The sequence below is a fragment of the Mirounga angustirostris genome, unplaced genomic scaffold (genome assembly GCF_029215605.1).
Source record: "Mirounga angustirostris isolate CCGP_5_RB_7025 unplaced genomic scaffold, mMirAng1.0.hap1 SCAF_13, whole genome shotgun sequence".
Taxonomy (NCBI): Eukaryota; Metazoa; Chordata; class Mammalia; order Carnivora; family Phocidae; genus Mirounga; species Mirounga angustirostris.
The window spans coordinates 53,867,266-53,895,090 of record NW_026991721.1 but is presented as its reverse complement, the minus strand read 5'-3'; the positions used below and the strand labels follow the sequence as shown (position 1 = coordinate 53,895,090).

The 27,825-nt window shown below is 38.0% G+C and overlaps 1 protein-coding gene across 3 annotated transcripts in view; it reads left to right on the top strand.

Annotated features, from left to right (window-relative positions):
- The window catches only part of UVRAG (UV radiation resistance associated), a 318,993-nt gene that overhangs the window by 6,825 nt on the left and 284,343 nt on the right, over window positions 1–27,825 (top strand). For all 3 annotated transcript variants that reach the window (XM_064576913.1, XM_064576912.1, XM_064576914.1), the window contains exon 2: window positions 26,727–26,844. In XM_064576913.1, coding sequence (XP_064432983.1) covers window positions 26,727–26,844 — 118 coding nt within the window. The remainder of the gene's footprint in view (window positions 1–26,726; window positions 26,845–27,825) is intronic.

Here is a 27,825-nt window from a genome sequence, read left to right as displayed (position 1 = left end):
TTGTAGATTGCTGGTGAAGTACAGAAGTTTTAAGTTACCTTAAGGTTCAGGCCCATCATGCTTTGTGTAGTTTATTTCCCACAGCACCTTTATCAAGTGCTATTGATTATGTAGTAGGAGCTGTATATTTTTATTTAATTTATTTATATATTATTTACTTATTTTTTTAAGGATTTATTTATTTTAGGGAGTGAGCGCATGTGCTTGTGGTGGGGGGGGAGGGGTAGGAGAGAGGGAGAGGGAGAATCTCAAGCAGATTCCCCGCAGAGTGTGGAGCCCAATGCAGGGCTCAATCTCAACCACCTTGAAATCATGACCTGAGCTTAAACCAAGAGCTGGATGTTCAACTGACTGAGCCACCCAGGCGTGCCTATGTTTTTATTTTTAAATTTTATTTCTGTATGAAAATTTCCTTTGAACAACTTTACAGCCTAAAGAGAAGGAAATGGGATTGAAACACATAACAAGAAAAAAATGGTAGAGAAGCACCAAAATGCTTTATAAAGCTTAATTTAGCTATACATGATATATATTTTCCCCTTATACGTTTATTAGATATCTTACTTTTGCTAATCTAATCAAATCATCTTTTTATTATATTTTCAAAAAAAATCTGTTTCATTGGTAAGGCCACTGAAGGCAGAAGGTTGTGTCTTACTGGGAATGTATGCTTCATGCAGCACAGCACTGTGCTATGTACATTCATTCCTTCCACAAATATTTATTGAACCCCTTACTTGTGACTCAAATTTAAAACATGTAATACCTATAAAATAGAATGATAGCAATTTTTAGCTGCTTTGGCTCTTGTAAACAAAACTGTATGATGAAGCTTTAGAAACTTGAAAAAAAAATCAGCCTAAAATCATTTTTTTTTTTTAAGATTTTATTTATTTATTTGACAGAGAGAGAGAGACAGCGAGAGCAGGAACGCAAGCAGAGGGAGTGGGAGAGGGAGAAGCAGGCTTCTTGCAGAGCAGGGAGCCCGATGTGGGGCTCGATCCCAGGACCCTGGGATCAGGACCTGAGCCGAAGGCAGACGCTTAATGACTGAGCCACCCAGGCGCCCTCTAAAACCATTTTTATGTGACAAAATGCCATCAGGAATGTAAGAATTTTTATGTTTGTTTCTTTGTTTTTCCTGTGAAAATGTTTAGTTCTCCTTTGAAAGTAAAAGCTTTGTTCTTATTTAGTGTTTACTTTAAAATTTCTCTACAGGGTCACAATTCTTAACTTTGTGGCAGAAAATTCAGAAGTGAAACTGACCGGAAATAGAGCAAGAGCAGAATTGAAACTAATAAGTTGGGCCTGAAGTATATGGTGAAATGAAAAAAAAAAAAAAAAAGATTTTCATAGTTTCCATATGTGTACTTTTGATATCTGTGTATTTTTACCTGTCAGACTTATTACCACTGGGTGGAGGAGTATTTGTCATTTTTAATGCACTTGAATGAGTGCAGCCAGAAACTAAGGGTATTTTAGAAAAATTGAAGACTAGGTCTATGTTAAGTGAGGTCTGATGACATCAGTAATGTCTCAGGAAGAGTTAAATTTTTCTGATGCCTTGCATGATTTAGCAGTTGTTATATACTTAGGTTATACAGGTAGAGGAACACATGGAGAACCGAAAAGTTGACATTGGAATTTTCAGTAGTATAGGGGCGCCTTGGTGGCACAGTTGGTTGAGCATCCGACTCTTGGTTTTGGCTCAGGTCCTGATCTTGGGGTTGTGAGATCAGCTCTGTGTCAGGCTCCACGCTCAGCACAGAGTCCACTTGAGATTCTCTCTCCCTCTCCCTGCCCCTCTGGCTTGTGCACGCATGTGCATGCGCTCTCTCTCTTAATAAATAAATAAATCTTTAAAAAAATAAAGTATAATTCCTAGTATACCTTTTTGGTTTAATATTATATAATTTTGTTTTCCATCTTCTTTTAAGGTAGAAGTGTGAATTTGAATCATAGAATTTTATAGATGCAAAATCTGAAGCCCTCAGAGTTGAAACTATGTCCCTGGTCATAGACTTGGTCCATCTGTTTATTCCCTTCCTCGAGGAGTCAATAGAGAGTATTAGTTTAACAAATCCAAATTGAGTGTTCCTTTAGTTCCTTTTAGTGACAGTTACCTGACAGTTCCTCTTGTTCCTTTTAGTGACAGATACCTGACCAGATCCTGGGCCTTAGTTCTACTGTGCTTGGCTGGGTGTTTGAGAATTTTTTTCTTAAACTTACCTCTGTGCTTTGACACATCATTTCCGCAGCTCTGGGAATTTTAGGCTAGAATTGAAATGGGAGAAAGACTATATTTTAAACTTCTCTTTACAGGCAGAACACTCAGACCCCACCCCCACACCCTCTTTTATGGTATGAATTAGAGTGAAACTTTGGAAAATCCCTCTGTATTTGAAGTGATTAGTCTTCCTGTTTTGTCCCTGGGTACTTACCAGGCTGATCCTTTTTTTTTTTTTTTTTTTTTACCATGTCTATCCTTTTTGAATAGTCCACTTAAAAGTACTGATTCTTTACCTTTTTAAAGTTCTGAAACAACAACATCTGGTGATTGTGGGTTCTGTGATGTCAGGAATTTCATTCTGTGTAATATTTGATGATGATTGCCATAGACCTCATTTACTAGAAACGTTATTAGGCATTGAAAACTTTAGTAAAGTGAGTTTGTTGGTTAAAGGCTGAGCCAGATAATGTTAAAGCTGAGCATTAGAACCTACTACTTAAGCATCTCTGTTTGTTTGTTGGTCCATTGAAATATCTGGCACTTTTTTCCCCACCATGGTTTTTAGAATGTCCTGAAAGAAGCATTCAGATATTTTTAAAAACAATGAGGAAGGGGTGTCTGGGTGGCTCAGTTGGTTAAGGGTCTGCCTTTGGCTCAGATCATGATCCCAGGGTCCTGGGATCAAGTCCCGCATCAGGCACCCTGCTCGGCGGGAAGCCTGCTTCTCCCTCTCCCACTCCTCCTGCTTGTGTTCCTGCTCTCACCGTCTCTCTCTCTCTCTCAAATAAATAAATAAAATCTTAAAAAACCAAAAAACAATGAGGAAAACTGGGAAGCTGAAACTGGCCGTTACCTTTGGCTTTTGTCAGTAGACTCTGGGGTAAAAAAGAGAAGATACAAATAAGTAAAAGTGGAAATCAGACTTATGATCTTTTTTTTTTTTTTTTTCAGGAAAAGCTTGGTGTTCTTCACCATGACTGTACTTTTTTTTTTTTACTAAGGGTTTAACTCTGAACTATAAGTACTTCATATGTCATGTAAGCCTGTGTTAAAAGAAGTATAGAAGGAACTTAACTGCATCAGCCATTTATTCAACAGATATTTATAAAGCACCTTCTTTGAATTATGTTAGGAATGTGATTAGAATGAATACTTCAATTTCTGAGGATATGAATTATTTCCTGTCACAATGCCAGTCATTTTTTTAATGAGACTACAGGAAAACTAAACTTTTTAAAAAATGTAACATGAAAATAACTTTATTTAGAATTATGAAAAAACTTTTTTTTAACCTTGATTGTCTACCTTAATGAATAGAATAATCTTATTGAGAAAACTGGTATTGGGGGCGCCTGGGTGGCTCAGTTGGTTAAGCGACTGCCTTCGGCTCAGGTCATGATCCTGGAGTCCCGGGATCGAGTCCCGCATCGGGCTCCCTGCTCGGCAGGGAGTCTGCTTCTCCCTCTGACCCTCCTCCCTCTCATGCTCTCTGTCTTTCATTCTCTCTCTCTCTCTCTCAAATAAATAAATAAAATCTTTAAAAAAACAAAAACAAAAACTGGTATTGCTTTCATCCACTAAACTGTTAATATCTAGCTATATATGGGAAGCAGCAATATGAAGAAGATTTTCTAAGTTTTCATTTTGAAAATAGATCACAAAGCAAGATAGGCAGATAGGCTGTGGGTGCTCATTACAGGTCTAGGATATTTTATAGTACTGTACTCATTGCAGGAGAGAGTTGGTCCCATTATAGACTTACTGTAGAGTAGGTATTTCAGTCTTGTTTTCATGAATTGACTTAATGGAGTTTATTCTGCTTGGAAGGTATTTAATATAAATGTAAAAGTAAAGAACATTTGTCCAGGTACTCTGGAGTGACTAGTTTACTTTTGATTTTCATATTTTTCTATAGGAAGACATCAGTCTGATTATTAGATGGGGACAATAGAATTGCAGAATTTCTTAATTGCACCTTAGCTGTATTTTTTGTTTTTTGCTGCATTTTTGATAAATAAACTTGGCTATTTTAGGATTACCTGAAAATTACTAAAAGGTATTGCTCATGATTATTACCTTGAATTTTAAAGAAAAGGTTACAGTATCAATATTCTCTTTAATGAGGTAGCAAAATATGCAGCATATTTTAGGTAGTTATGTAAGAAATAAAAATTAAATAAATTGATACTTAGAAGTAAACAGAAGACCTCTTAAAAATGGAAAATTTAATTAATTGATATTAAAGTCCTGCTGTGTATCAAATGCTGCATTAGACTGGGGTACGTCTTTCTCCAACTTCTCTTGTTGGAATACCAGAATATGTTTGAACATAGTTTTACAATATTTTTCTTTTTTCTTTTCTTATTTATTTATTTATTCTTACAGATTTATTTATTTGTCAGAGAGAAAGAGTGTGAGTGAGCACAAGCAGGGGGAGCTCAGGCAGAGGGAGAAGCAGACTCCCTGCTGAGTAAGGAGCCAAAGGCAAACACTCAACCAACTGAACCACCCAGGTGTCCCTCTTTTTTAATTTGTGTATCATTTTTATTGTGAGTGATTTGACAGTGTCTGGTGTTAGGTACTTTTGTTTATTATTGTTTTTTAAAATTGAAGTATAATTGACATACATCATTAGTTTTGGGTATATAACATAATGATTTGATATTCATGTAAATTATGAAATGATTGGCACAATAAGTCTAGTTGACATCTGTCACTATACATAGTTCTTTTTTTTTTTTTTTTAGTAAACTCCATCCCCAATGTGGGACTCAAACTCATGACCCCGAGTTCAAAAGTCACATGCTCTACTGACTGAGCCAGCCAGGTGTCCCAGTCACCATATATAGTTACAAGAAAATTTTTTTTCTTGTGATGAGGACTTTTAAGATTTATCCTTGTAGCAACTTTCAAATATTTAGTACAGTATTATTAACTATAGTCACATTACATCTCCATGACTTACTTATTTTATAATTAGAAATTTGTACCTTTTGACCCCCTTCACCCAGTTCATCCCTCACCCCTTGTTTTACAATTTCTTTTTTTAACAAGTTCAGTTTTTTGTTTTTTATTTTTAAGATTTTATTTATTTATTTGACACACAGAGAGAGATAGCTAGAGCAGGAACACAAGCAGGGGGAGTGGGAGAGGGAGAAACAGGCTTCCCGCCGAGCAGGGAGACCGATGTGGGGCTCGATCCCAGGACCCGGGGATCATGATCTGAGCCGAAGGCAGACAGACGCTTAACAACTGAGCCACCCAGGCACCCCTCAAGTTCAGTTTTTTAAAAAAATATTTATTTGTCAGAGAGAGAGAGAGCACAAGCAGAGGGAGCAGCAGGCAGAGGGAGAAGCAGACTGCCCGTTGAGCAGTGAGCCGACACAGGGTTGGATCCCAGGACCCTGGGATCATGACCTGAGCCAAAGGCAGATGCTTAACCGACTGAGCCACCCAGGGGCTCTTGTTTTACAGTTTCTTAAAAACAGATAATCATTCCTTTAATGTGGTATAGTGGGAGACTTGTAAAGCTGGTTCTGGGAGTAACTAAGGTAACTTTGGGAAACTTTGTTCTGGTCTTAACTTTTTAACAAAAGAAGATTGGGGGGGACGCCTGGGTGGCTCAGTCGGTTAAGCGGCTGCCTTCGGCCAGGGTCATGATCCCAGGGTCCTGGGATTGAGTCCCACATCGGGCTCCTTGCTCAGCAGGGAGCCTGCTTCTCCCTCTGTCTCCCTCTGCTTGTGCTCTCTCTGTCAAATAAATAAAATCTTAAAAAAACAAACAACAACAACAACAACAACAAAAAAAAACAAGAGAAGATTGGGAAGAGATTGGATTATTTATATCTCTAAACATTTTAAACCTCAGTGTGTCTCCTTTTTCTCAGTTGCCAATTGCTTGACTTTTCTTCCCTAATATTTTCATTCCATAAACATTGTGTTCAACTCTGTTCTACACTATCATTTGTTCAACAGTTATTTTTTCGACTTTCTGCTATGTATACCACATTGGCGAAGAATATGGATTCTAGAGCCAGACTGACTGCTTGGGTGAAATCCTGGTCTTTCCATTTCCTAGCTGAGCAGTCTGGAAGTTACTTATCTCCCTATGCCTCAGGAAGGCTCAAATCAAATGGGCATAATAGCACTTATCCTATGGGGTTGTTGAAAGGATTAAATGAATCATAAATTTGCATTAAAAAGTGCTTGGTACAGAGAAAGTGCTCCAGAAATGTTAGTTGTTGGCTTCTATTGTTATTACTATTTGTTAGGCACTGAGGATACAGGATCAATAAGGCACTGTCCTTGCTCTGGAGATGCACATAATCTAATGGTTAAGGCAACTATATCAGCAAACCATTTTAGTGGAATATATAAGAGGTGGTTTGAACAAATGCTGAGGTGGGAAAGGGGAGGAAAAGCATTCTAGCCAAGTGACCCCCTTGAGTAAAAAGGTAAGGTATAAAAAGGAATGGCTGATAATTATGTGAGACTGGAGTTTAAGTAGCTTGGAGGAGGATGGTGGGAGCAAATGAGTTGGAGAGGTGTAGTCTGGGATTAGATTATAAAGGACCATATATGCCATGCTTTAGGATTTGGATATCCTGGAGGTAGAGGGGAAGACAGTCTTTTTAGAGCAGGTTTAGATTCACTGTGAAATTGAGCAGAATGTACAAAGATTTCCCAAATACCCCTGCCCCCACACATGCATAGTCTCCCCCATTATCAATATCCCCCACTCCGTGGTACGTTTATTACATTTGGTGAACCTGCATTGGCACATCATTGTCACCCAAAGTCCATAGTTTACATTAGGGTTTTCTCTTGGTGTTTTACATCTATCTGGTTATAGACAAATGTATAATGACATGTATTCACCAATATAGTATCAGACAGAGTAGTTTCACTACCCTAAAAATCTCGTGTGCTATACCCATTCATCCCTCACACCCTCTAAAGCCCTGGCAACCATTGATCTTCTTACTGTCTCCATAGTTTTACCTTTTCCAGAGTGTCGTATAGTTGGAATCATATAACTCTGTTGAGTAAATACGAAGGACCACGATTGCTGGAATGTATGGTAAGAGTATGCTTAGTTTTTTTATTTTTATTTTTTTTTAAAGATTTTATTTATTTATTTGAGAGAGAGAATGAGAGAGAGAGCACAAGAGAGGGGAACAGGAGAGGGAGAAGCAGACTCCCCGCTGAGCAGGGAGCCCGACTCGGGACTCGATCCCGGGACCCCAGGATCACGACCCGAGCCGAAGGCAGTCGCTTAACCAACTGAACCACCCAGGCGCCCAAGAGTATGCTTAGTTTTATAATAAACTGCCAAACTGACTTCCAAGGTGGCTGTACCATTTTGCATTCCCACTAACAATGAATGAATTAAGAGTTCCTGTTGCTGCACATCCTCGCCAGCATTGGTGCTGTCAGTGTTCTGGAGTTTGGCCATTGTAATAGGTCTGTGTAGTGTCATCTTGTTTTAGTTTGAATTTCCCTGATGAAAAATGACGTGAAACATCTTTTCATGAGCTTGTTTGCCATCTGTATATCTTGTTTGGTGAGGGTTCTGCTAAGGTCTTTGGGTTTTTTTTTTTTTTTTTTAATTTTTTCAATTGGGTTGTTTTGTTTTCTTATTGTTGAGTTTTAAGAGTTCTTTGTATATTTTGGGTAACAGTCCTTTGTCAGATGTTCCTTTTGCAAATATTTTTCCCCAGTCTGTTGCTTGTCTTCTCATTCTCTTGACATTGTCCTTTGCAGAGCAGAAGTGTTTAATTTTAATCAAGTCCAGTTTGTCAGTTATTCTTTTCATGGAGGGTGTGTTTGGTGTTATATCTAAAAAGTAATTGCCATACCCAAGGTCACCTAGATTTCTCCGGTGTTATTTTCAATGAGTTTTATAGTTTTGCATTCTACGTTTAGGTCTGTAATCCCATTTTGAATTAATTTTTGTGAAGGATGTACGGTTTGTGTCTGGAGTCATTTGTTTGCACGTGGATGTCCAGTTCTTCCTGCACTGTTTGTTCAAAAGACTATCTTGTTCCATTGTATTGCCTTTGCTCCTGTGTCAAAGATCTATACTTTGACACATATACAAAGAATATACCTATGTGGGTCTATTTCCGGGCTTTCTATTCTGCTCCATTGATTTATTTGTTTATTTATTTGCCAATACCATACTGTCTTGATTACTGTAGCTTTATAGTAAGTCTTGAAGTTGGGTAGAGTCAATCCTCTAATTTTGTTCTCCTTCAGCATTGTGTTTGCTATTCTGGGTCTTTTGCCTCTCCATATAGACTTTAGAATCAGTTTGTTGATAACCACAAAGTAACTTGCAGGGATTTTGATTGGGATTGCATCAGTCTGTAGATCAAGTTGGGAAGAATTGACATCTTGACAATATTGAGTCTTGTTATCCATGAATATGCAATGTTACTCCACTTATTTAGTTCTTCCTTGATATTTTTTATCAGAGTTTTATAGTTTTCCTTATGTAGATCTTGTACATATTTTGTTAGATTCATACCTACTATTTCACTTTTTGAGGTTACTAATGTAAATGGTATTGTGTTTTTAAATTAAAATTCCACTTGTTCATTGCTGGTATAGAGGAAAGTGATTGGCTTTTGTATGTTAACCTGTATCCTGCAACCTTGCTATTATTGCTTACTAGTTCCTGGAATTTTTTGTCCATTTTCTCAGATTTTCTACATAGATGATCAGGTCATATGTGGCAAAAACAGTTTTATTTCTTCCTTCCCAATCTGTACACTTGTTTATACCTTTTCTTATCTTATTGCATTAGCTAGGACTTGTTTTTCTTTTCCTTTTTTAACAAACTTTTTGTTTAGAAAGAATTTCAAGCTTATTGAAAACTTGCAAAAATAAAACTTGTACAAGAACACCTCACCTTTATACCCTTTACCCAGATTTGTCTACTGTTAACATTATTCCGTGTACTTTATCATTTGCAAGTTCCATCTATACAGGTATAGATAAATATTTTTTGGTATATGTGAATCATTTGAAGTTATTGTGACCTTTTACTCTTAAATACTTGCATATATATTTCTTAAATAGGTATATTCTCTTTCATATGTGTAGTATAGTTATCAACTTCAGTAAACTTAACATTGATATCCTTTTATTTAATCTGTGCTTTATATTCCACTTTTGTCAGTTGATCCCATAATGTCCTTTATAGAAATTTTCCTCCTCCAGTTCATGATCCAGTCTAGGGTCAGGTAGTGCATTTAATTGTCTTATCTCTTCTTTAAGAGCTTTTCACAGCTTTGTCTTTTTTTTTTTTTTTTAATGTCAGTATCATAATACAGATCACCTCTTCCCTTTGTAAAATAGAATATACCTCATGTTCTGTTTATCTGATGCTTCCTCAGGATCAGATTCAGATTATGCATTCTCACTTGGAATATTTCATGTGTGGTAATGTGTCCTTCATAATGTATCACTTCTGGAGGCACATGGTCTCCATTTGTCCCTCACTGGTGATGTTAAGTTTGGTCACATGGTCAAGATATTATCTGATTTCTCAACTTTAGAAATCTGTGCATGTGTGCATGTGCACATGTGCATGACTAATGAATAGTTTGTAGGGAGACAGAGAACATGCATATATCCTGCTTCCCCCGACCCTGCAGACTTATCATCCATTGATGGTTTTTATCTGAGCCAATCTTGGCTATGACGTGACAAAACAAAGATTTCCCAGCTCTTAACACTCCCTCCACATTTACCAGTCTGACTTTGACATTGTACTATAAGCAAGAATGGGAGGATAGTCTTTTTAAAAAAAGTTCATTACTTTTTTTATTCAAGTATAGTTGACACAAGAAGAGAGAGCAGTGGTGGAAAGAGTGGTGAGAAGACTGCTGACAAAATTTAAAAAAAAATTTTTTTTTTTAAAGATTTTATTTATTTATTTGAGAGAGAGAATGAGATAGAGAGCATGAGAGGGGGGAGGGTCAGAGGGAGAAGCAGACTCCCTGTCGAGCAGGGAGCCTGATGCGGGACTCGATCCCAGGACTCCAGGATCATGACCTGAGCCGAAGGCAATTGCTCAACCAACTGAGCCACCCAGGCGCCCCTTTTTAAAATTTTTTTAAAGATTTTATTTCCTTGAGAGAGAGAGAGAGAGAGAGAGCATGAGAGGGGAGAGGGTCAGAGGGAGAAGCAGACTCCCTACTGAGCGTGGAGCCTGATGCGGGACTCGATCCTGGGACCCCGGGATTGTGACCTGAGCCGATGGCAGTCGCTTAACCAACTGAGCCCCTGCTGACAAAATCCCTAAATAAGGGAAGATTGAGGTCTGAGTGGTGAGGCAGTGGCATTCATGCATTCATCATTCTCTTCTTCTATCAACAGACATTTATTGAATATCTGTGTGCTTGCCTATTAGCCACTTGGGATACAAAGGCATAGTTTTGGTCCTTAAGGTGCTTATAGTCATTGAGGCTACGGAAGGGCAAAGAATTATGATAAAATATATGTTATTAAGAGCTTTGCATAAAATACAGCTTTAAATGTTACCAAATACTTAAGGGTACTATCTGACATGGCAGAGTGAAATCGCTAATATTGTCTGTGATTCACTCATTGGTTCATCCATCAAACACTTATTGAGGGCCTACTTTGTGCCAGGTTTGTGCTAAGTGCTGTAGGTGTAAAAAGGAATAAAACTTGGCTTCTGTATTTAGAGATCACCCCTCTTTTTGTGGGGGGCATTGACAATAAAACATGATTACAGCAAGCGCTATATGATGGTGGCATGTACACAAGGTAGTGGTAGCCCAGAGGGTAGAAATGATCATCTTCATTTGGGGTAGTGGATGGGACAGGGAGGTCAGGAAGGGTATATCAAAAGTGGAGATTCTGGAGCTGGGTCATAAAGAGTGATTTGGTGTTTGCCTACTTAATTGTAGGTATTCGTTTTAGTCTAACTTTGTGATTACCATTTACTGCCATATTTTCCTCCAGCTAAGATTCATGATTTCTTGTCACATACCATTATAGAGATATCCTTTAACAGTTACTCATGAACAAGTCTCCCACTCTTACCTTATCTTTTACCCTGCTGCTTTGTTTGTAGTAGCTAATCTCTGTATAAACCATTCTCATAGTCTTTTTAGCTACAGTAGTTAGAGCCATCTCTCCCATTTAACAGGGAAGAAAATCAAGGCCAAGAAAGGAACCTGGAAGAGCTAGAGTTCACATCCACCTATTCTGGTTCTAAATTCAGAGCTTTTCCCACTATCTCACTCTTGCTTGTTGAATTTAAAATGCAGTTTTCCAGTTTGATCTTTGCCTGTCCCTTCATAAACCTGTATAGCTCCAGTTCGGAGGATAGATTTTGAAGCTCTAGAGGTAAACTCACCACAAAAGAATGAGGAAACTTTAGGATGATTGATAATCATAGTAATATTATTGAACTGTCACATGTGCCAGCACTGTGTCTAAGGACTTTGCAGTTACTCCATTTACTTCTCATTACAATTCTGTGAGATACAAACTGTCATTAGCTCCATTTTACAGATGAGGAATGTGAAGCTTAGAGAGCTTAAATACATTTCCTAGTGACATAGCAGGGTGGCGCTCAGACCCAAGTCTGCCAAGTTCATGCTGTAACACAAAGATGGTGTTTGGGATCATTGGAATAAATAGCTCACAATTTGATTTTGAATTGAAGCGCACTCCCTTTGTTTTTTCAGGTTGATCTAACTAAACCCAATTTGTACATGGGAGTCTCTAGAACTGTTTACCCTCGTGCTGTACAGACTTCATGTTGTGGGTGTCTTACTCTGTTTAACTATTGTTTTTGTGGCTGAACATCTATAAAAGTCTCCCCATATTATTCGCTCTTTAAAAAGTCAGAACTTCCTTTTTTTGTTTTTTAAAGATTTATTTATTTATTTTAGAGAGAGAGAGAGAATGAGTGCATGAGCAGGGTGGGGGGTGGGAGGGGCAGAGGGAGAGAATCTCAGATTCCCTACTGAGCATGGAGGCCCACTCTGGGCTCAATTTCAGGACCTGAGATCATGACTTGAGCCAAAACCAAGAGTCGGACACTTAACCGACTGAACCACCCAGGCGCCCAAAAAGTCAAAACTTCTTGGTGCAGAAATGCAAATAGGGCAGAGACCAGGGCTTTTAATTTTCTTGAATTTAGGTAGGAAAGGTATTCAAAGTATTTATTTATTAAAAAAAATTTTTTTTTTAAAGATTTTATTTATTTGAGAGAAGAGAGAGCAGGAGCAGTGGGGAGCGGTAGAGAGAAAGGGAGAAGCAGACTCCCCTCTAAGCAGGGAGCCTGATGGACTTGATTCCAGGACCCCGGGATTATGACCTGAGCTGAAGGCAGACACTTAACTGACTGAGCCACCCAGGCGCCCCTTCAAAGGTATTTAGACTTCTGTTTTATTGTGTAGTTCCTGGCACATTGTGGGTATTCAAGAAATGTTGAAATGCTTTGGCTTGTTAGAGTACAGTGTATAGGAGAGAATTATGAAGATATGAGAATGTTTATGAATGTTGAGAGTATATTGGGACAGGTTGGGATAGAAGATGGTAATAGAAAGTAGATTCATAGCCTTTGGATTTATTTAGTAAAGCTTGATTATAGTGGAAGGCCTTATTAGAAGAAGGCAACCTGGGTCAGTTTTAGGGCAAAGAGAAGGAGGTGATGGCAAAGAAATAGTGGGAGTGGCAATAGGAAGTTTCTGGGTTAGGATTACCAAATTAGAGTGTGCTAGTTTTGCTAGGTTTCAAACATAGATTCTGCCTGGAATCAGTTATGCTAATATTTAATGCTTTTTAATGGCTTGTATCCTTTTGGAATTATATAGAGCTTGCTATTTCTTAGAGAGCTCTTGTTTCCAGGAGTGGAAGTTGATACATGTGTAAGAGAAGGAAGCTGGGTTTTCATAGTATGCATAGCAATAGTTTTAGGGCAATGAATGAAGGATGTGGAAAAGAAGGAACATATGCCAGAGATATTGTGAAGAAAGAAAGAATTACTGGGCTGGTGGCTGATCAGAAATGGGGGCGGGGGCATGGGATATCTGCAAGGCAAAGATATCTCCTGGCTTTTGAAACAAAGTATGGTGGGGGGGGGGGTGGCGCCTGAGTGGCTCAGTCCTTAAGCGTCTGCCTTTGGCTCAGGTTATGATCCCAGGGTCCTGAGATGGAGCCCCGCATCGGGCTCCCTGCTTGGTGGGAAGCCTGCTTCTGTCTCTCGCCCTGCTTGTGTTCCCTCTCTCGCTGTCTCTCTCTGTCAAATAAATAAATAAAATCTTAAAAAAAAAAAAAAAAGAAGGTATCTGGGAAGCAAATACATAATGCACATGCATACATCTACACATAGTCCAAGAGATCAGGCCTGGGTCCAGATCTTGATTTTTGGTACTTACTGACAGTGTGAACATGGCCAAGACCCTTTACTTATCGCCCTGGTTTTATTATCTGAAAAATGAATGAGATGGCTAGATTAGTACTTATTAAACTTAAAATGTGCATAAAAGTTACCTGGGGATCCTGTTAAAATACAGATTTTGATTGGGAAGGTCTGTAGTGGGACCTGAGATTGTGCCTCTCCAACAAGTTCCCAGGTAATCCTGAGTAGCAAAGGCTTAGATGACCTTCAGGATGTTTTCTAGTTTTGTAGTTTTGTAATTCTGTTTACTGAATGTTTGTCCTTTGGAGATCTGTTATATTTGAGACCATGTCACCTCTGTTTAGATAAATGAATTCTAAATCTGTCTCTTCACTTCAAATTAGAAATGCCTAAACCAGTTCATCGTCTTATACTGATAACCACATCTCTTTCTCAACGTCCCTATTTCTGTTAATAGTTTATATTTATAAAGTACTTTATGATTTTTCAGAGAGCTTTTATATCCATTATTTCATTTGATCCTTAAAATAACCCACAGAGGTAGGCATACAGGAAATATCTCCATTTTAGGGGAGGGGAAACAAGCTCAGAGAAAGTAAGTGATTTGCTCACTGGTTAATGGTAGAACTACCTTAGAGTTCAGAATTATTAACTCTAGTTTGAACTCTTACCACCTGTCACACTGCTTCTGGTAATGGCTATCACAGATACCTGTGCTTAAAGGTTAGTTGCTATCTCTGTTTTTTTAAAAAATGTAAATTTGGTTTTATTTTATTTTAAGATTTATTTTTTTGAGAGAGAGAGAGTGAGAGAAGGGGGGGGGAAGGGGCAGAAGGAGAGGAGAGAGAATCTCAGGCAGACTCCCCACTGAGCATGGAGTCTGATGCACGGCTTGATCCCACGACCATGAGATCATCACCTGAGCTGAATCCAAGAGTTGGACACTCAACTGACTGAGCCACCTAGGTGCCCCTGGTTTTATTTTAAAAAATAAGCAATATATTCATGTGGATCACAATTCAAAGATATGTAAGAGTGAAGAGTCTCCATATCACTGTGTACCCCAAATACCCATTTTCCCTTCCCTGGGATAACCAGTGTTATCAATTATATTTTATGTATCTCCAGTAATTACATAATTATATTCTTTTTTTTCCTATGAAACACAGATGCTAACATGTTAAACACACTGACTGCATAAAGTTTTGTGATTTTTTTTTTTTTTTGAGCGAGAGAGAGCTAGAGTGAGTAAGCAAGAGTGAATGGGGGGAGCGGGGAGAGGGAGAGAGAATCTTAAGCAGGCTCCACGCCCAGTGCAGAGCTAGATGCGGGGCTTTTTGGCACAACCCTCAGATCATGACCTGAGCTGAAATTGAGTCAGACACTTAACCAGCTGAGCCACCCAGGTGTCCAAAACTTTTGTGTTTTTTTTTAATTAATAGTATATCTTACAGATTGTTCCATATCAGTGCTCAAACAGCTGCCATATAATTTATTCTTTATGGCCACTTTGTATTCCACTATAGGATATATCATAATTTAGCTAGTCCCCTATTGATGGACGTTTAACATATTTCCAGTTTTTTGCAAATACAAACAATAGTGTATAACATATTATAATGCATATCTCCAAGTATATATTTTTTCACAAATGTAGAAGTGGAATTACTGGGTCAGAGAATATGTGCATTTGTAATTTTGGTAGATATTGCCAGATTGCCATCTTCAGAGGTTTTTCCGTTTGTACTCTTTTCAGCCAAGTGCTTGTTTTGCCACTGCCTTGCCTCTGAATATGTTAGCAGACTTTTTGGTCTCTGCCAATTTTAGTGTAGTTTTAATTTGCACTTCTCTTATGAGTGAGGTTGAGAATCTTCTCATGTTTAAGTGCTATTTGTATTTCCTTTTCTGTGAATTATCTGTTAATATTCATTCTTTGCCATTTTTTTTCTATTGGGTTGTTGGATTTTTTCTTAATGATTTTTAGGAACTCTTTGTATTTTAGTGAAATTGGTTATGTGAGTTAAAAAGTTTTGGTGAGGTTGTTTTTCCTTTGACTTTGCATATGACAGTTTTTGCCATGCATAATTTAAAAACATTTTATGTAGTAAAATTTATTGATTTTTTTTTTCTTTTTATGGCTTGTGAATTTTTTGTCATTCTTAGAACTTTGAGGTTATAAAATAATTCTTCATGGTTTCTTTTGATACTTTATGCATTAATTATTTACACTTAAATATTTTTAAGCTATTTGGAATTTGATATAAGGTATAGGGTATATTTTCTAAACACACACACATCTTTTCCTCCTTCCCTCCCTCCCTCTCTCTCTCCCTCCTTCCTCCCTCCCTTCCTTCCTTCCTTCCTCCCTCCCTTCCTTCCTTCCTTCCTTTCTCCTTTTCCTTCTTTCTTTCTTTCTTTCTTTCTTTCTTCCTTTCTTTCTTTCTTTCCTTTTCTTTCTTTTCTTTCTCTCATGACTACTCTATTGCCCTGACACCTTTACTGATTAGTTCATATTTCCCTAAGGGCCTTTTGACTCCCTTATTTCTTTTGTCAGTCTTCTTTTTATCCTCAACCATGTCCACTATCTAATCTCCCTGTTAAGCCCATTTTTGCTTTAGGCTCCTATATGGTCTTATCCTTTCTTTCTGTTCTATTAATATTACTTTAAAACTTTTTTATTATGGAAATTTCCAAGAATAGTGAAATATGTATAGTGTAATGTGTATTGTATATATCAGTGTATATTGAAATGCGTATATATGAGGGGTGTGTAATGAACTCCCAGGTACCTGTTACGTAACTTCAGTAACATAACAGGTTATGTTATGTGATGGCATATCTTGTTTTGCCTGTATGCCTACCTAATCGTCCTCCCTCCCTCACCCCAATTATTTTGAAGCAAATTATGGCCATGGTATTACTCTTTTTTTAAAAAAAATTTTATTTATTTGTCGGAAAGAGAGAGTGGGAGAGCATAAGCAGGGGGAGCGGGAGGCAGAGGGAGAAGCAGGCTCCCCGCTGAGCAAGGAGTCCAGCATGGGACTTGATCCCAGACCTGGGGTCATGACCTAAGCCAAAGGCAGATGCTTAACCAACTGAGCTACCCAGGCATCCCCATGATATTACTCTTAACACTTGGACCACAGAGCTGTCTCCTGTCTTCTGATTTTTATCTTCCAGGTCATCCTTTGTAAATCTGTGTCTTTCTTCTTTGGTCTTAGATTTCTAGAATAACAGTTCTCTAATAAATGCTCATTGACATTATACTCCTGGATTGTTTGACCTCAAATTGGCCTTTTTGTGTGCACAAAGTCCAGCTCTTTAGCGAGGTTACATGCTCTGAAATTAGGGAATGCCATGTTTGTATCCCCAGCGCTCCTAGCAGGGTGTGTGAAGGAAGTACCAGCAAGATAAAATAGAAGGAAGACGGCAACAAGAGGGAGGATGAGAGATACAAGCACAGAACAATGCTAGACCTGTCACTACAAAGGCTTGTTTTTTAGGGCAACGCTACCCAAAGGAAACATGGAGGAAGAAGGGCAAGTTTGGACCTTCCACCAAGACTGGGGGTAGATAGGGTGGAGAGAAAAAAACCCAGAGCCAAAGTGTATAAGAAATGTAGAAAGTTCAGAGATATATTTTGTCTTTTCCTGTGGAGAAGCCTGTATTATAATTTAGTAGTGTTTATTAAATGACTGAATTAAATTCTGGGACTGAGTGAGAGCAGAGTGAATGCCAAAATAAACACTTTAGTTCCAGGGTTGTGTGATTTGCATCAGAGAGCTCTCCGTTAGGAATGGGAGCTATAATGTATTTTATGAGAGATTAGAATTAGATTTTTATTTTGTTTGAATCTGTAACGTTGGCTGTTGGTACTATTTGCCTATAACCAATAGCACCAAGCAGTAGTTATAAATAAAGCATTTTTGGGTTCTTTTCAAAACTTTTTACAGGGAGTCTTTCAGGTGGGATCAAAAGATTAGAAAAAATAGGTGACTGAGTGCTATAATATAGAAGGAGCTTTTGTATTTTTAAAAAGACTGATCTAATTTATCAAGCTTAAATTCTCAATTCAGTAACTCAACATTTTTATCTTCTGTGGGAATGTAGAAAACTAATCTTCTCTCAGGTTTGCTTTTGTTGTCCCTCAAAAAAATATACCAAAATAGTGGTAATCTGAGTTTACTGGAAACAACCTGGGCCTTATTCCTCCATGCCATTTAGCCTAGTCCCAGGCAGAAAATAAATGTCTGACCTGAAAAAAAAATAAGTTGAGGATCGGAAAGGGGGCAGGTGCCCAGAACAAGTTTGACTACATTTCTAAACCAAATGCTATTTAAAAAAATTATCTCATAATATCTGTGATTTTCTACATTAGGGGTTAGCAAACTGGCCAACAGTTACTGACATTTGTAACTGAGACGACTAAGAAAGGTTATCATGGTTAAAAGATTGTAAACAAATAATATGAAGAGAATGGACATGGGCCGAAAAACTTAAGATAATTTACTCTCTGCCTCTTTACAGAATGAGTTGGCAACCCTTGATCTACATCATTCAGGGTATATAGTAATATTTCTTTATGTGAACATTTAAAATTTCATGCTCTTTTGTGTTCCATATTAGTACTTCTTAAAAAATGGATACATAGTTTTCCGTTGTATGAATGTACCAACCCAATTTAAAAGTGGTTATTAAATTTTTGCTTTTATAGCCAATATCAGAATAAGCATATTTGCACACATTTTTGTGACTTGTGGAATTGCTTGGTCAGATATTACATACAATTTAAAATTTATTAATCATTGCTAAATTGCCCTCTCTCCAAATTGAACCAGTTTATTTTTCCTCCCACATTATTTTCCTTACTCATATCAACCTGTGACAAAAACTAAATAGTTTGACCATTTAATCAGCTAGGATTCTTCATTTTCTGTTGTTGAGTAAGAAAAAAAATTTAGTGGCAAAAACACCATCATCATTTATTTTGCTGATGGTTGTGCAGTTTCCTTTGGCTGTGGTGGGAACGACTTGTCTCTGCTTCATTTGATGCCACTTCTGGTGGCTCCAAGGCTGGGCCTGACGTGGCCGCTTACCTGTCTGGCTATAGCTGGGATCCCGCTTGGCTGTGGAGAACGACCACGAAGTCCTTCTCATGTGGCTGCTCGGTGTCCTCACATTCGGGTGGCTGGGGTCTAAGAAAGAGCATTCTCAGACAACTAGATAATTTTACGAGTTAGCCTCAGAAGTCGAGTGGTCTAATTTCCACCGTAGTCACAGGCCTGCCTACATATAAGGGAGAGGGAACATAGACCCCATTTTGTAATGGAGGAGTGGCCACATTGTAAGAGAGCATGGGGAGGGTGATGCGTTGGTACAGCCATTGTTTGGAAACTAGTCTGCCACGAGGTGGAATGATTGTTTTGATGTGCATATCTTTAATTAGGAGTGTGATTATACATCTTCTCATGTGTTTATTGACCATTTCCATTTCTTTTTATATCCTTTGCCCCCTTTTCTATTGGGCTATGGATTATTGATTACATTATTGATTTATGATAGCTCTTGTAGATTAAGCAAATTAGACTCAAAATTTGTTTTGAAGATACCTTTCTATGGTCTTAGAAGTCATAAAAGGTGTGTGTGGGATGGTTATTTAGTTTGGCAATGGTGGGATTTGTGGAGTGATTATATTTAAGAACTTTGGTTTAGTACTTTTGTTTTTGAAGCAAGGGTTACGGATAGGGAAGGAGGGGTGAATGGCAGCCTCCTGTTGGCCATCAGCCTGCCTGAATCACTCTCTACAGCACTGATGAGGAACAAGATCAAAGACACATTCATTAGTTCTCTTTGGTCGTTATTATGCCTCAGAAGTCAGAACATTTTAGATACCTGCAAGGGAATGGTAAAACTCAGGAGGAATAGAATCCCAATGATGTATTTCACTACTGAAAATTTCTGTGGATTTCTTTTTGTTCTGGGGTGTGATTTGATTGTTTTTAAAGCTGTGCTGTCACCCATATTGAGATTCAAAATTGTATCAACAAAAATGAATTGACCTATGAGAAATGGTCATTTTCTAAAACATGGGGATGTTTAACAAAATGAAACATTTCTTTGTACCCTGCTACTAAATGTTACTCTTCATCTACTACCTTGTTATGGGATAAATCCTAAATAAATAGTCACAATATAAATCTCCCTAGTTGTAATCTTTGACAGTTTTATGGGGACTCAGCTGCTGGTTGTCATTGCAATTCTCATTTTAGGTATGGTTTGATCCAGAGACACTTAAATTGTTGGCAGGACCTGAATCTCACATGTCTTTACTCTGTTTTCCTCCTTGTTGGTTTCATTCTTTGGTTTCACTGTGATGAAAGACAGCTGCCAACATCTTCAGCTCTGTATCCTTTCAGGTTCAGGGCCAGTGTGAAAGAAAAAAAAAAAAAGAACTCTCAATAATTTAATATAATTTCTGAGTCTTTCAGTGGTCCTAATTAAGTTATATGTTATGGTCAGGGGGATGGAATGTGCTGATTGACCTGATCTGAATCATGGCTGAACATCCTTGGGGTGGAGGTAGAGTTAATTCTTAGAGGAAGCATAGAAATTGATAGTAGGGGAGGGTGATTCTGCAAAGGAGTTTTTTTGTTTTAGTCAAATAGCTGCCGGACAAAATAAACCCAAAATATAAAAAACAAAAAACTTTTCTTTAGACTACTGTTATTATTATTTTTTAAGATTTTATTTATTTTAGAAAGAGAGAACACAAGTCGGGGGAGACAGGCCAAGGGAGACAGAGAAGTGGACTCCCCGCTGAGCAGGGGGCCCAATGCGGGCTCGATCCCAGGACCCAGAGATCATGACCTGAGCCAAACGCAGACGCTTAACGGACCGAACCACTTGGTGCCCCTAGACTACTGTTATGTTTGGAAGCAGTTGGCTAACAACAGTAGTAGTATTAACAAGTTAGAGGCATCAGTTTCAATCATTACTAATGAGTAATTATTTTTTTACTAAAGCAGATGCTTCAGATCTACAATGCATACCACTTAAGTCTTGTTTTAGAGTTTATATTTGAAAGATTTGTAAAAATGTTTAGGAATCTAGGGTCATGCTGGTCTTTTTGCTCACCACCAACATTTCGGTTGCAGAGTTGTGCTCTAATTATAGCTATCAATCTTTCAAATCAAAGCTGAATAGGAGATTTTAGTTTTATATGTTAGTGAATGTTTTTATTTTCTATATAGGATGTTTTAGAGATAGTGTTTCAAAGATTTTAAGCCATGTTAATTCCAATTTAAAAATTAAAATCTGCTCAGCTTTAGTTTTGGGGGTGGGTGTTATTAGAGTACAACTTTGCTGCCTAAACCTACTGCTGAAGAATGATGCACAAAAATTGCATTTCATAACCATAAAGGCATAGTACATTTGAGAAAGTTTAAGGAGATTGCTGGTAAAGAAAACTACATAGGATGTTATCTTTTTTTTTTAAAGATTTTATTTATTTATTTGAGACAGAGAGAATGAGAGACAGCATGAGAGGGAGGAGGGTCAGAGGGAGAAGCAGACTCCCCGCCGAGCAGGGAGCCCGATGCGGGACTGGATCCCGGGACTCCAGGATCATGACCTGAGCCGAAGGCAGTTGCTTAACCAACTGAGCCACCCAGGTGCCCTACATAGGATGTTATCTTAAAGAATAATTCCAAAGTTTGTGGAAATTTTAATTACTCAGAATATTCATACTTTCCTGAGATAACTTGAGCCAATTTAGATCATAAGACATATTTGATTTCAGCTGTCTTTAGGTGGGCCATTTGAAGAGGTAGTCTTTTTTTTTTTTTTTTTTAAAGAGTTTATTTATTTATTTGTCAGAGAAAGAGCACACAAGCGGGGTGGGGGAGGGGGGTGGCAGGCAGAGGGAGAAGCAGGCTCCCTGCTGAGCAGAGAGCCCAATGTGGGACTCAGTGCCAGGACCCTGAGATCATGACCTGAGCTGAAGGCAGACGCTTAGTGACTGAGCCACCCAGGTGTCCAGAAGAGGTAGTCTTATATTTAATTCTGTTTAGACAAGGTCAAAAGCGGTGTATTTATGCTAGTTGGTGCCACCAGGCCATGAATTACCACTAGGTTGTAAACTCTAGAGCAATTGAAAGTAGGTGAGTTCTTAGGATTTACTGTAGCAGAATCACTGCTGAGGCTTTACTCCACTTTCATTTCTTAAGTCTGTATTCTCTCACTGTCTGGTGGGTGGGTGTCAGAATCCACTGAGGTTTCCATGCCACTCAGGACTATTGCAAGGCCTGTGTCATACCAAGACATTCTTTTTTTTTTTTTTTCCTTTTAAAGATTTTATTTATTTGTCAGAGAGAGAGAGCACAAACGGGGAGCGGCAGACAGGAGAGGGAGAAGCCGTCTCGCCGCTGAGCAGGGAGCCCAATGCGGGACTTGATCCCAGGACCCTGGGATCATGACCTGAACTGAAGATAGACGCTTAACTGACTGAGCCACCCAGGTGTCCCATACCAAGACATTCTTGCCTGGGTTAATTCACTGGAGATTTATTAATTCATTCAAAAAACATTTATTGTGTGCCTGCTATTTGCTAGGTACTCAGCTAGATGCTGGAGATACAACTATAAATAAAATAAAATCTCTGGGATGCCTGGATGGCTCAGTTGGTTAAGCGTCTGCCTTCGGCTCAGGTCATGATCCCCGGCTCCTGGGATTGAGCCCGCATCGGGCTCCCTGCTCAGTGGGAGCCTGCTTCTCCCTCTGCCTGCCGCTGCCCCTGCTTGTGCGTGCATGCTCTCTTTGACAAATAAATAAAATCTTTAAAAAGGAAATAAAATCTCTTCCTCACAGGATTTATATTCTTGTTGGGGAAGATAGACAAAATCTGGAACTAACTGTATTTCCATGTTAGGTAAAATTACATATTGTTTTTCAAGTATAGATCTTCTGGGGGGAACTGAGAACAAGAGAGGATCCTTTAGGTTGCTCTGGTTTCTTCAGTACTTCTTGGATCATAGGGTAATTGGGTGAAGGTAGATGATATGTCTTAAAACTGGTGGTAATTTTTGGTATTGCTGTTATATTTTGGACTAGGTTTAGTTGATTTAAACTTTTTCTTATTTAACTTTACTTTTTGAGTATGTAAGACATTTATATGGTACAGAAGTCAAAACTATGTAAGCAAGTAGCAGGGAAGTCTTACTTTTATCTGTATTCCCTCCGGCTTGTTCTCACCCCCATACTTAATCATTTTTTATGAGTTTCTGACTTAACCTTCCAGTATTTCTTTATAATTGCATTAAATCTTAGGGGAAGGAGAGGAAGAGAGGAAGTGGGAGTCTAAAGGAAGGAAGTGAATGGTGGAAATGAAGAAGAGTTTTATTAATAAAGTAGTGCTTGTGAAATAGTGTTTTATTGGCACTCTTTTTGTCCTGCTTACATACCTCCTAACTCTGAAAAAGGGAATAACTTTAAAAAAAATAAACTTTATTTTGGAATAATTTAAAATTTACAGAAAATTTGCAAAAATGTTCAGAGAATTTCCTTTATTCAGTTTCCCCTAATATCATCTTACATTACCAGTTTTCATGTGTCAAAACTAAAAAGTAGCATTGGTACATTATTATGAAGTAAACTCCATTTTATTACAGTTGAGCATTTTTTAAAAATAAAAAGTTTTATGATAAAATTAGAATGAATGTTATTAAAGAGCAAGCCAAGACAAAGGGCACAAGAGGGTCGTGTGTACATTTACTGCCTTTCACCAAGATTACATCAATAATTTACCTGTAAAGAGTTGATTTTCTTTGTCCCTTCTAGCTCCTGGGAGCATCTTGGATTTTAATTAATCATGGTGTAATGAGAATACTTACCCTAATGCTTTTGAAATAAATAAAATAGGGGAAAAGGCAAAAAGTTGTACAATCCAAAGTCAGTGCTTTAAGTATAGTTGGTTAATTTGTGGAGGAGGTTTTTGTTTTTTGTTTGTGTGTATGGTTTTTTGTTTGTTTGTTTGTTTGTTTTGTTTTGTTTTTTGTAAACCTTCTTATAAAATGTCCTGATGTGGTCAGTTCTGTTGTACCCACCTTAGTGGAAGGAGCATGGGAACAATAGTGATATATTGGTAATCCACCTGGATTAATGTTTGTAGACTCCACTGCTGATTTTAGAATTGTAGAGGTTGGAGTCAGAAGGTGTCTTGGAGCTGGTTGTGCTAACTTCCTAGATAGTGGAAAGATCTCTTCAGTAATATCTATGCATCGATTATAGATTGCATCTCTGGCCAAGCTTTGCACATTGCTTCGTAAAGCAGTCTGTTCCATTATTATTATATTTGTCATAAAATTATTGTATTGAAGGATATATCATTGCTTACTCTGCCCTCTGTGGCAATAGGGGAGTATAAAGACCAAACTCTATCAATTATATATGTATGTGTGTGTGTGTGTGTGTGTATGATGTAAGTGTATGATATATATCCACATATATAGGTATAACCCCTTGCTTTCCTTCTGCTTTCTTTCCTTCCTTCTTTTGAGATATACTGCCCATTTATTATTTACTATTTTATATTTGGTTACGTAGGAATGTTTGGATAAAGAGATGAATAATGATAATGAGTAAAACCTCACATCATAGGGTTCTTAAGAGGATTAAATAAGATCATATGTATGAAGTGTTTAGTACAGAGCATGGCACATGTTAAGCATATAATAAGTGCTGACAGTGTAGTGATGGTAATGGTCTCTGTTATCAAGTCATTTCCTCCTAGATTAATAGGGAAGATAACTAATCAACTAATAAGACTAGGTTAAATGAAATAAGTGCTATAGGAGAGATAGAAACAAAGTTCTTACTTGTTTAAATAAAGGAGCAATTAATTTCAGTTAAGACAAAGGAAGGAGAAGTCTTCTCTCCTAAACTTTGAAGTAGAAATAGGATCTCCTTTAAGAGAATGGTATTCTAGGGCCTGGGTGGCTCAGTAGATTAAGTGTCTGCCTTAGGCTCAGGACATGATCCCAGAGTCCTGGGATCAAATTCCGCATAGGGCTCCCTGCTCAGAGGGGTGTCTGCTTCTCCCTCTCCCTATGCCCCTCCCCTCTGCTCATGCTCTCTCACTCTCATTCTCTTTCAAAATAAATAAAATCTTAAAAAAAAAAGAGAGAATGGTATTCTAGGTTGAGGGGCTAGCATTAGCAAAGGCCTAGGGCTAGGAACGTGCATGACCTTTTTCATGGAACCTTAAGCATTCATGTGTGACTGAGGGGTTGGGTATGTAGAAGATCTAGTGAGAAGTAAAGATAGGATGTGGAGAGGTCAGATTGTACAGGGCTTTGAAAGCAATAGGGCAAGTTTGTACTTTATTCTAGAGGCTTTGGGTAATATTTTCAGGTTTTTGAACAGAGAACCAAGATTGGAATCTTATAGCAAAATAGATGTGGTTAGTGCTTCCTGTTAATTTAAAATCTTGATTGAGAGGGCTAATGAAAAATATATAGGAGGAAGAGATAGTTGCTGTAATCCAGGGTATGAAATGGAAACCATTGGCAGATTGTGTAAAAATGAGTCTTTTAGAATAAGCCCTAAGAACTTTTTATTTTTTAAAAGATTTTATTTATTTGAGAGAGAGAGAGAGAGAGAGAGCGTGTGAGCATGAGTGGGGGGAGGGGCAGAGGGCGATGGAGAAGTGGACTCTCCACTGAGCAGGGAGCCCCATGCAGGGCTCCATCCCAGGACCCTGAGATCATGACCTGAGCCAAAGGCAGACGCTTAACCCACTGAGCCACCCAGGCGCCCCAGCCTGAGGAACTTTTTGTAAATATATTTGGGCCTTTTCATACTTAGAGTATTGAACAAATTTATTAGACAATAACCTCTCTCAAAGAATCTTAATTTCTAGATTGGGAGAAAGGATTAGGTTGCTGTGCACATGGAAAAAAAGAACTGTACTTTTCCAGCTGACTGCATATGTAATTGAAGATGGATTTACCTCAGTAGATTGGGCTGTCTTTCAGCCTGAAGGGAGAGCTTTAAGCATATTTTAAAACTGAGCACTTGATTTCTATTTTTAAGTCTGAAAATAATTATCTGACACAAGGAATTAGCCTTTAGGAATGAATCTGATGTGCCGAGACTTGAGCATTGCCAACATCTTCTCTTTTGATATGCTTTTATTAGGCTATTTGTTATCTTGTATTTTTGTTGATTTCTCCTGTTGCTTAGGGAGCATTTGCCTTTTCAACAATTGGGACTCCAAATGATTTGTGCATCTTAGTTGAAGAAATTGTTGGGAAGAAGGCCTGATCAGGAAAGAAGAGATTGGGGGGCGCCTGGGTGGCTCTGTCGTTAAGCGTCTGCCTTTGGCTCAGGTCGTGATCCCAGGGTCCTGGGACCAGCGGGAAGCCTGCTTCTCCCTCTCGCACTCCCCCTGCTTGTGTTCCTGCTCTCGCTGTCTCTCTCTCTGTCAAATAAATAAGTAAAATCTTAAAAAAAAAAAAAAAAGAAAGGAAAGAGAGATTGGTTGGCTGCTGGTCAGGTGAAGATTTAATTTAAGCTCACAACAGTTGGGTTATTGGCTGGCTGGAGTGCCCAGTGAGTTATGTTTTGGCTTGGCATCTTTTCCTGGTTGTACAGATGATCTGGCATCTTGAGTATACTAGCAACAGGGGTGTATGTATGTAAAAACTGCTTGTTTGTAGGTATGAGATAGACTTGCGTGTCTACTAGTAGTCTTCTGAAGGGAAGAAAGCAAATTACTACTTATATTCCAGGAAATACTAATGCTATTGTACAGGTATATAGTACTTACATAATATTTATGCTCTTCGACAATACTTCATATCTGTTGTCATTTCATGCTCACAATAACCTTGTAAATGAGATTGGGCAGATATAATTCCTATTTGACAGAGGGGATGCTGAGGCATAAATATGAGACTGGGTTAAGGTTACTGGCTCAACAAATCGATAACTGGGACAACTTCCTATGTTTCATTTTTGGATCATAACTTTCAGAAGATTTTATAGGAGGAAAAGCTGAATGTGTCCCTCTTTTTTGTTGTTATTTTTTAGCGACGTCTTAGACACCTTCGGAACATTGCTGCCCGGAACATTGTTAATAGAAGTGGCCATCACCTCCTTGATACTTACTTCACGCTTCACTTGTGTAATACTGAAAAGATATATAAAGGTAAGGGAATCTGTGGACTTGCCCACATATTGTTACATCTCATTTTTATCCTTTTGTAACATGAGTATCAGTGCCTCTTGATTTGCTATTATTACTTATTGGAAAGCTAAACTGTCATGCTGTCTGAAAATATTGCATGAACAGTTGTTATATATATCATATATAAAAGAAACATGGGTTTTGGATAGTTCTTAAATTAGTAGATTTATCATTTATTTATGAATGTTTGCTATTAATGTTTTTATTCCAGTAGCTATCATTAAAATAGATATGAGTCCAGTATACATACTAATTTTATTTTCTTTAAAACATAATTAATTTTTTAAAATATTATGGTAAAATTGGAACCGGTTTATGTCTTCTCATATCTGTAATTCCTTGTGTATATGTGGGGTTACTTTTAGAAGAATGGCATGGTTTCCTTGAATTCATTTGCACATGTACTGTGGATTATTCCATAAATGGCAATTCTGACAGTAGACCAAATAAATATTTGATTCAAAATCACAAGCATCTTTTGAATACATATTGGATGAAAGGCACTTGGATATAATCAGTTGACCTGAGGTGGGTGGTACAAGGGAACAAACAGGGTATATGGCAGGAATACTGAATTAGGTTTGAAAATAGATAGTAGGGCTAGCTGTGTGACACTGGACAAAGATCATGGCTTTTTGAACCTCACTTTTCCCATTTGTAAAGAGGAGATAATGATGCCTTATGAAGTTGGCAAGACAGATTTCTATGAGGAACAACTGAGATAAAGTGATAACACTTGGTAAAATGTGATTGAAGATCTATTTATATAAACAAAAAGTAGTATTTTAATTAGAGGTACTAAGGGCTTATTTGAATTTTGTCCTGTGGCAAAGATGAAAAATTCAAATGACATTTTACCTTTTTTGGTTTTAATTACTTTTTTTTTTTTTTAAGAAGATTTTATTTATTTGAGAGAGGAAGAGAAAGCATGAACGGAGGAGG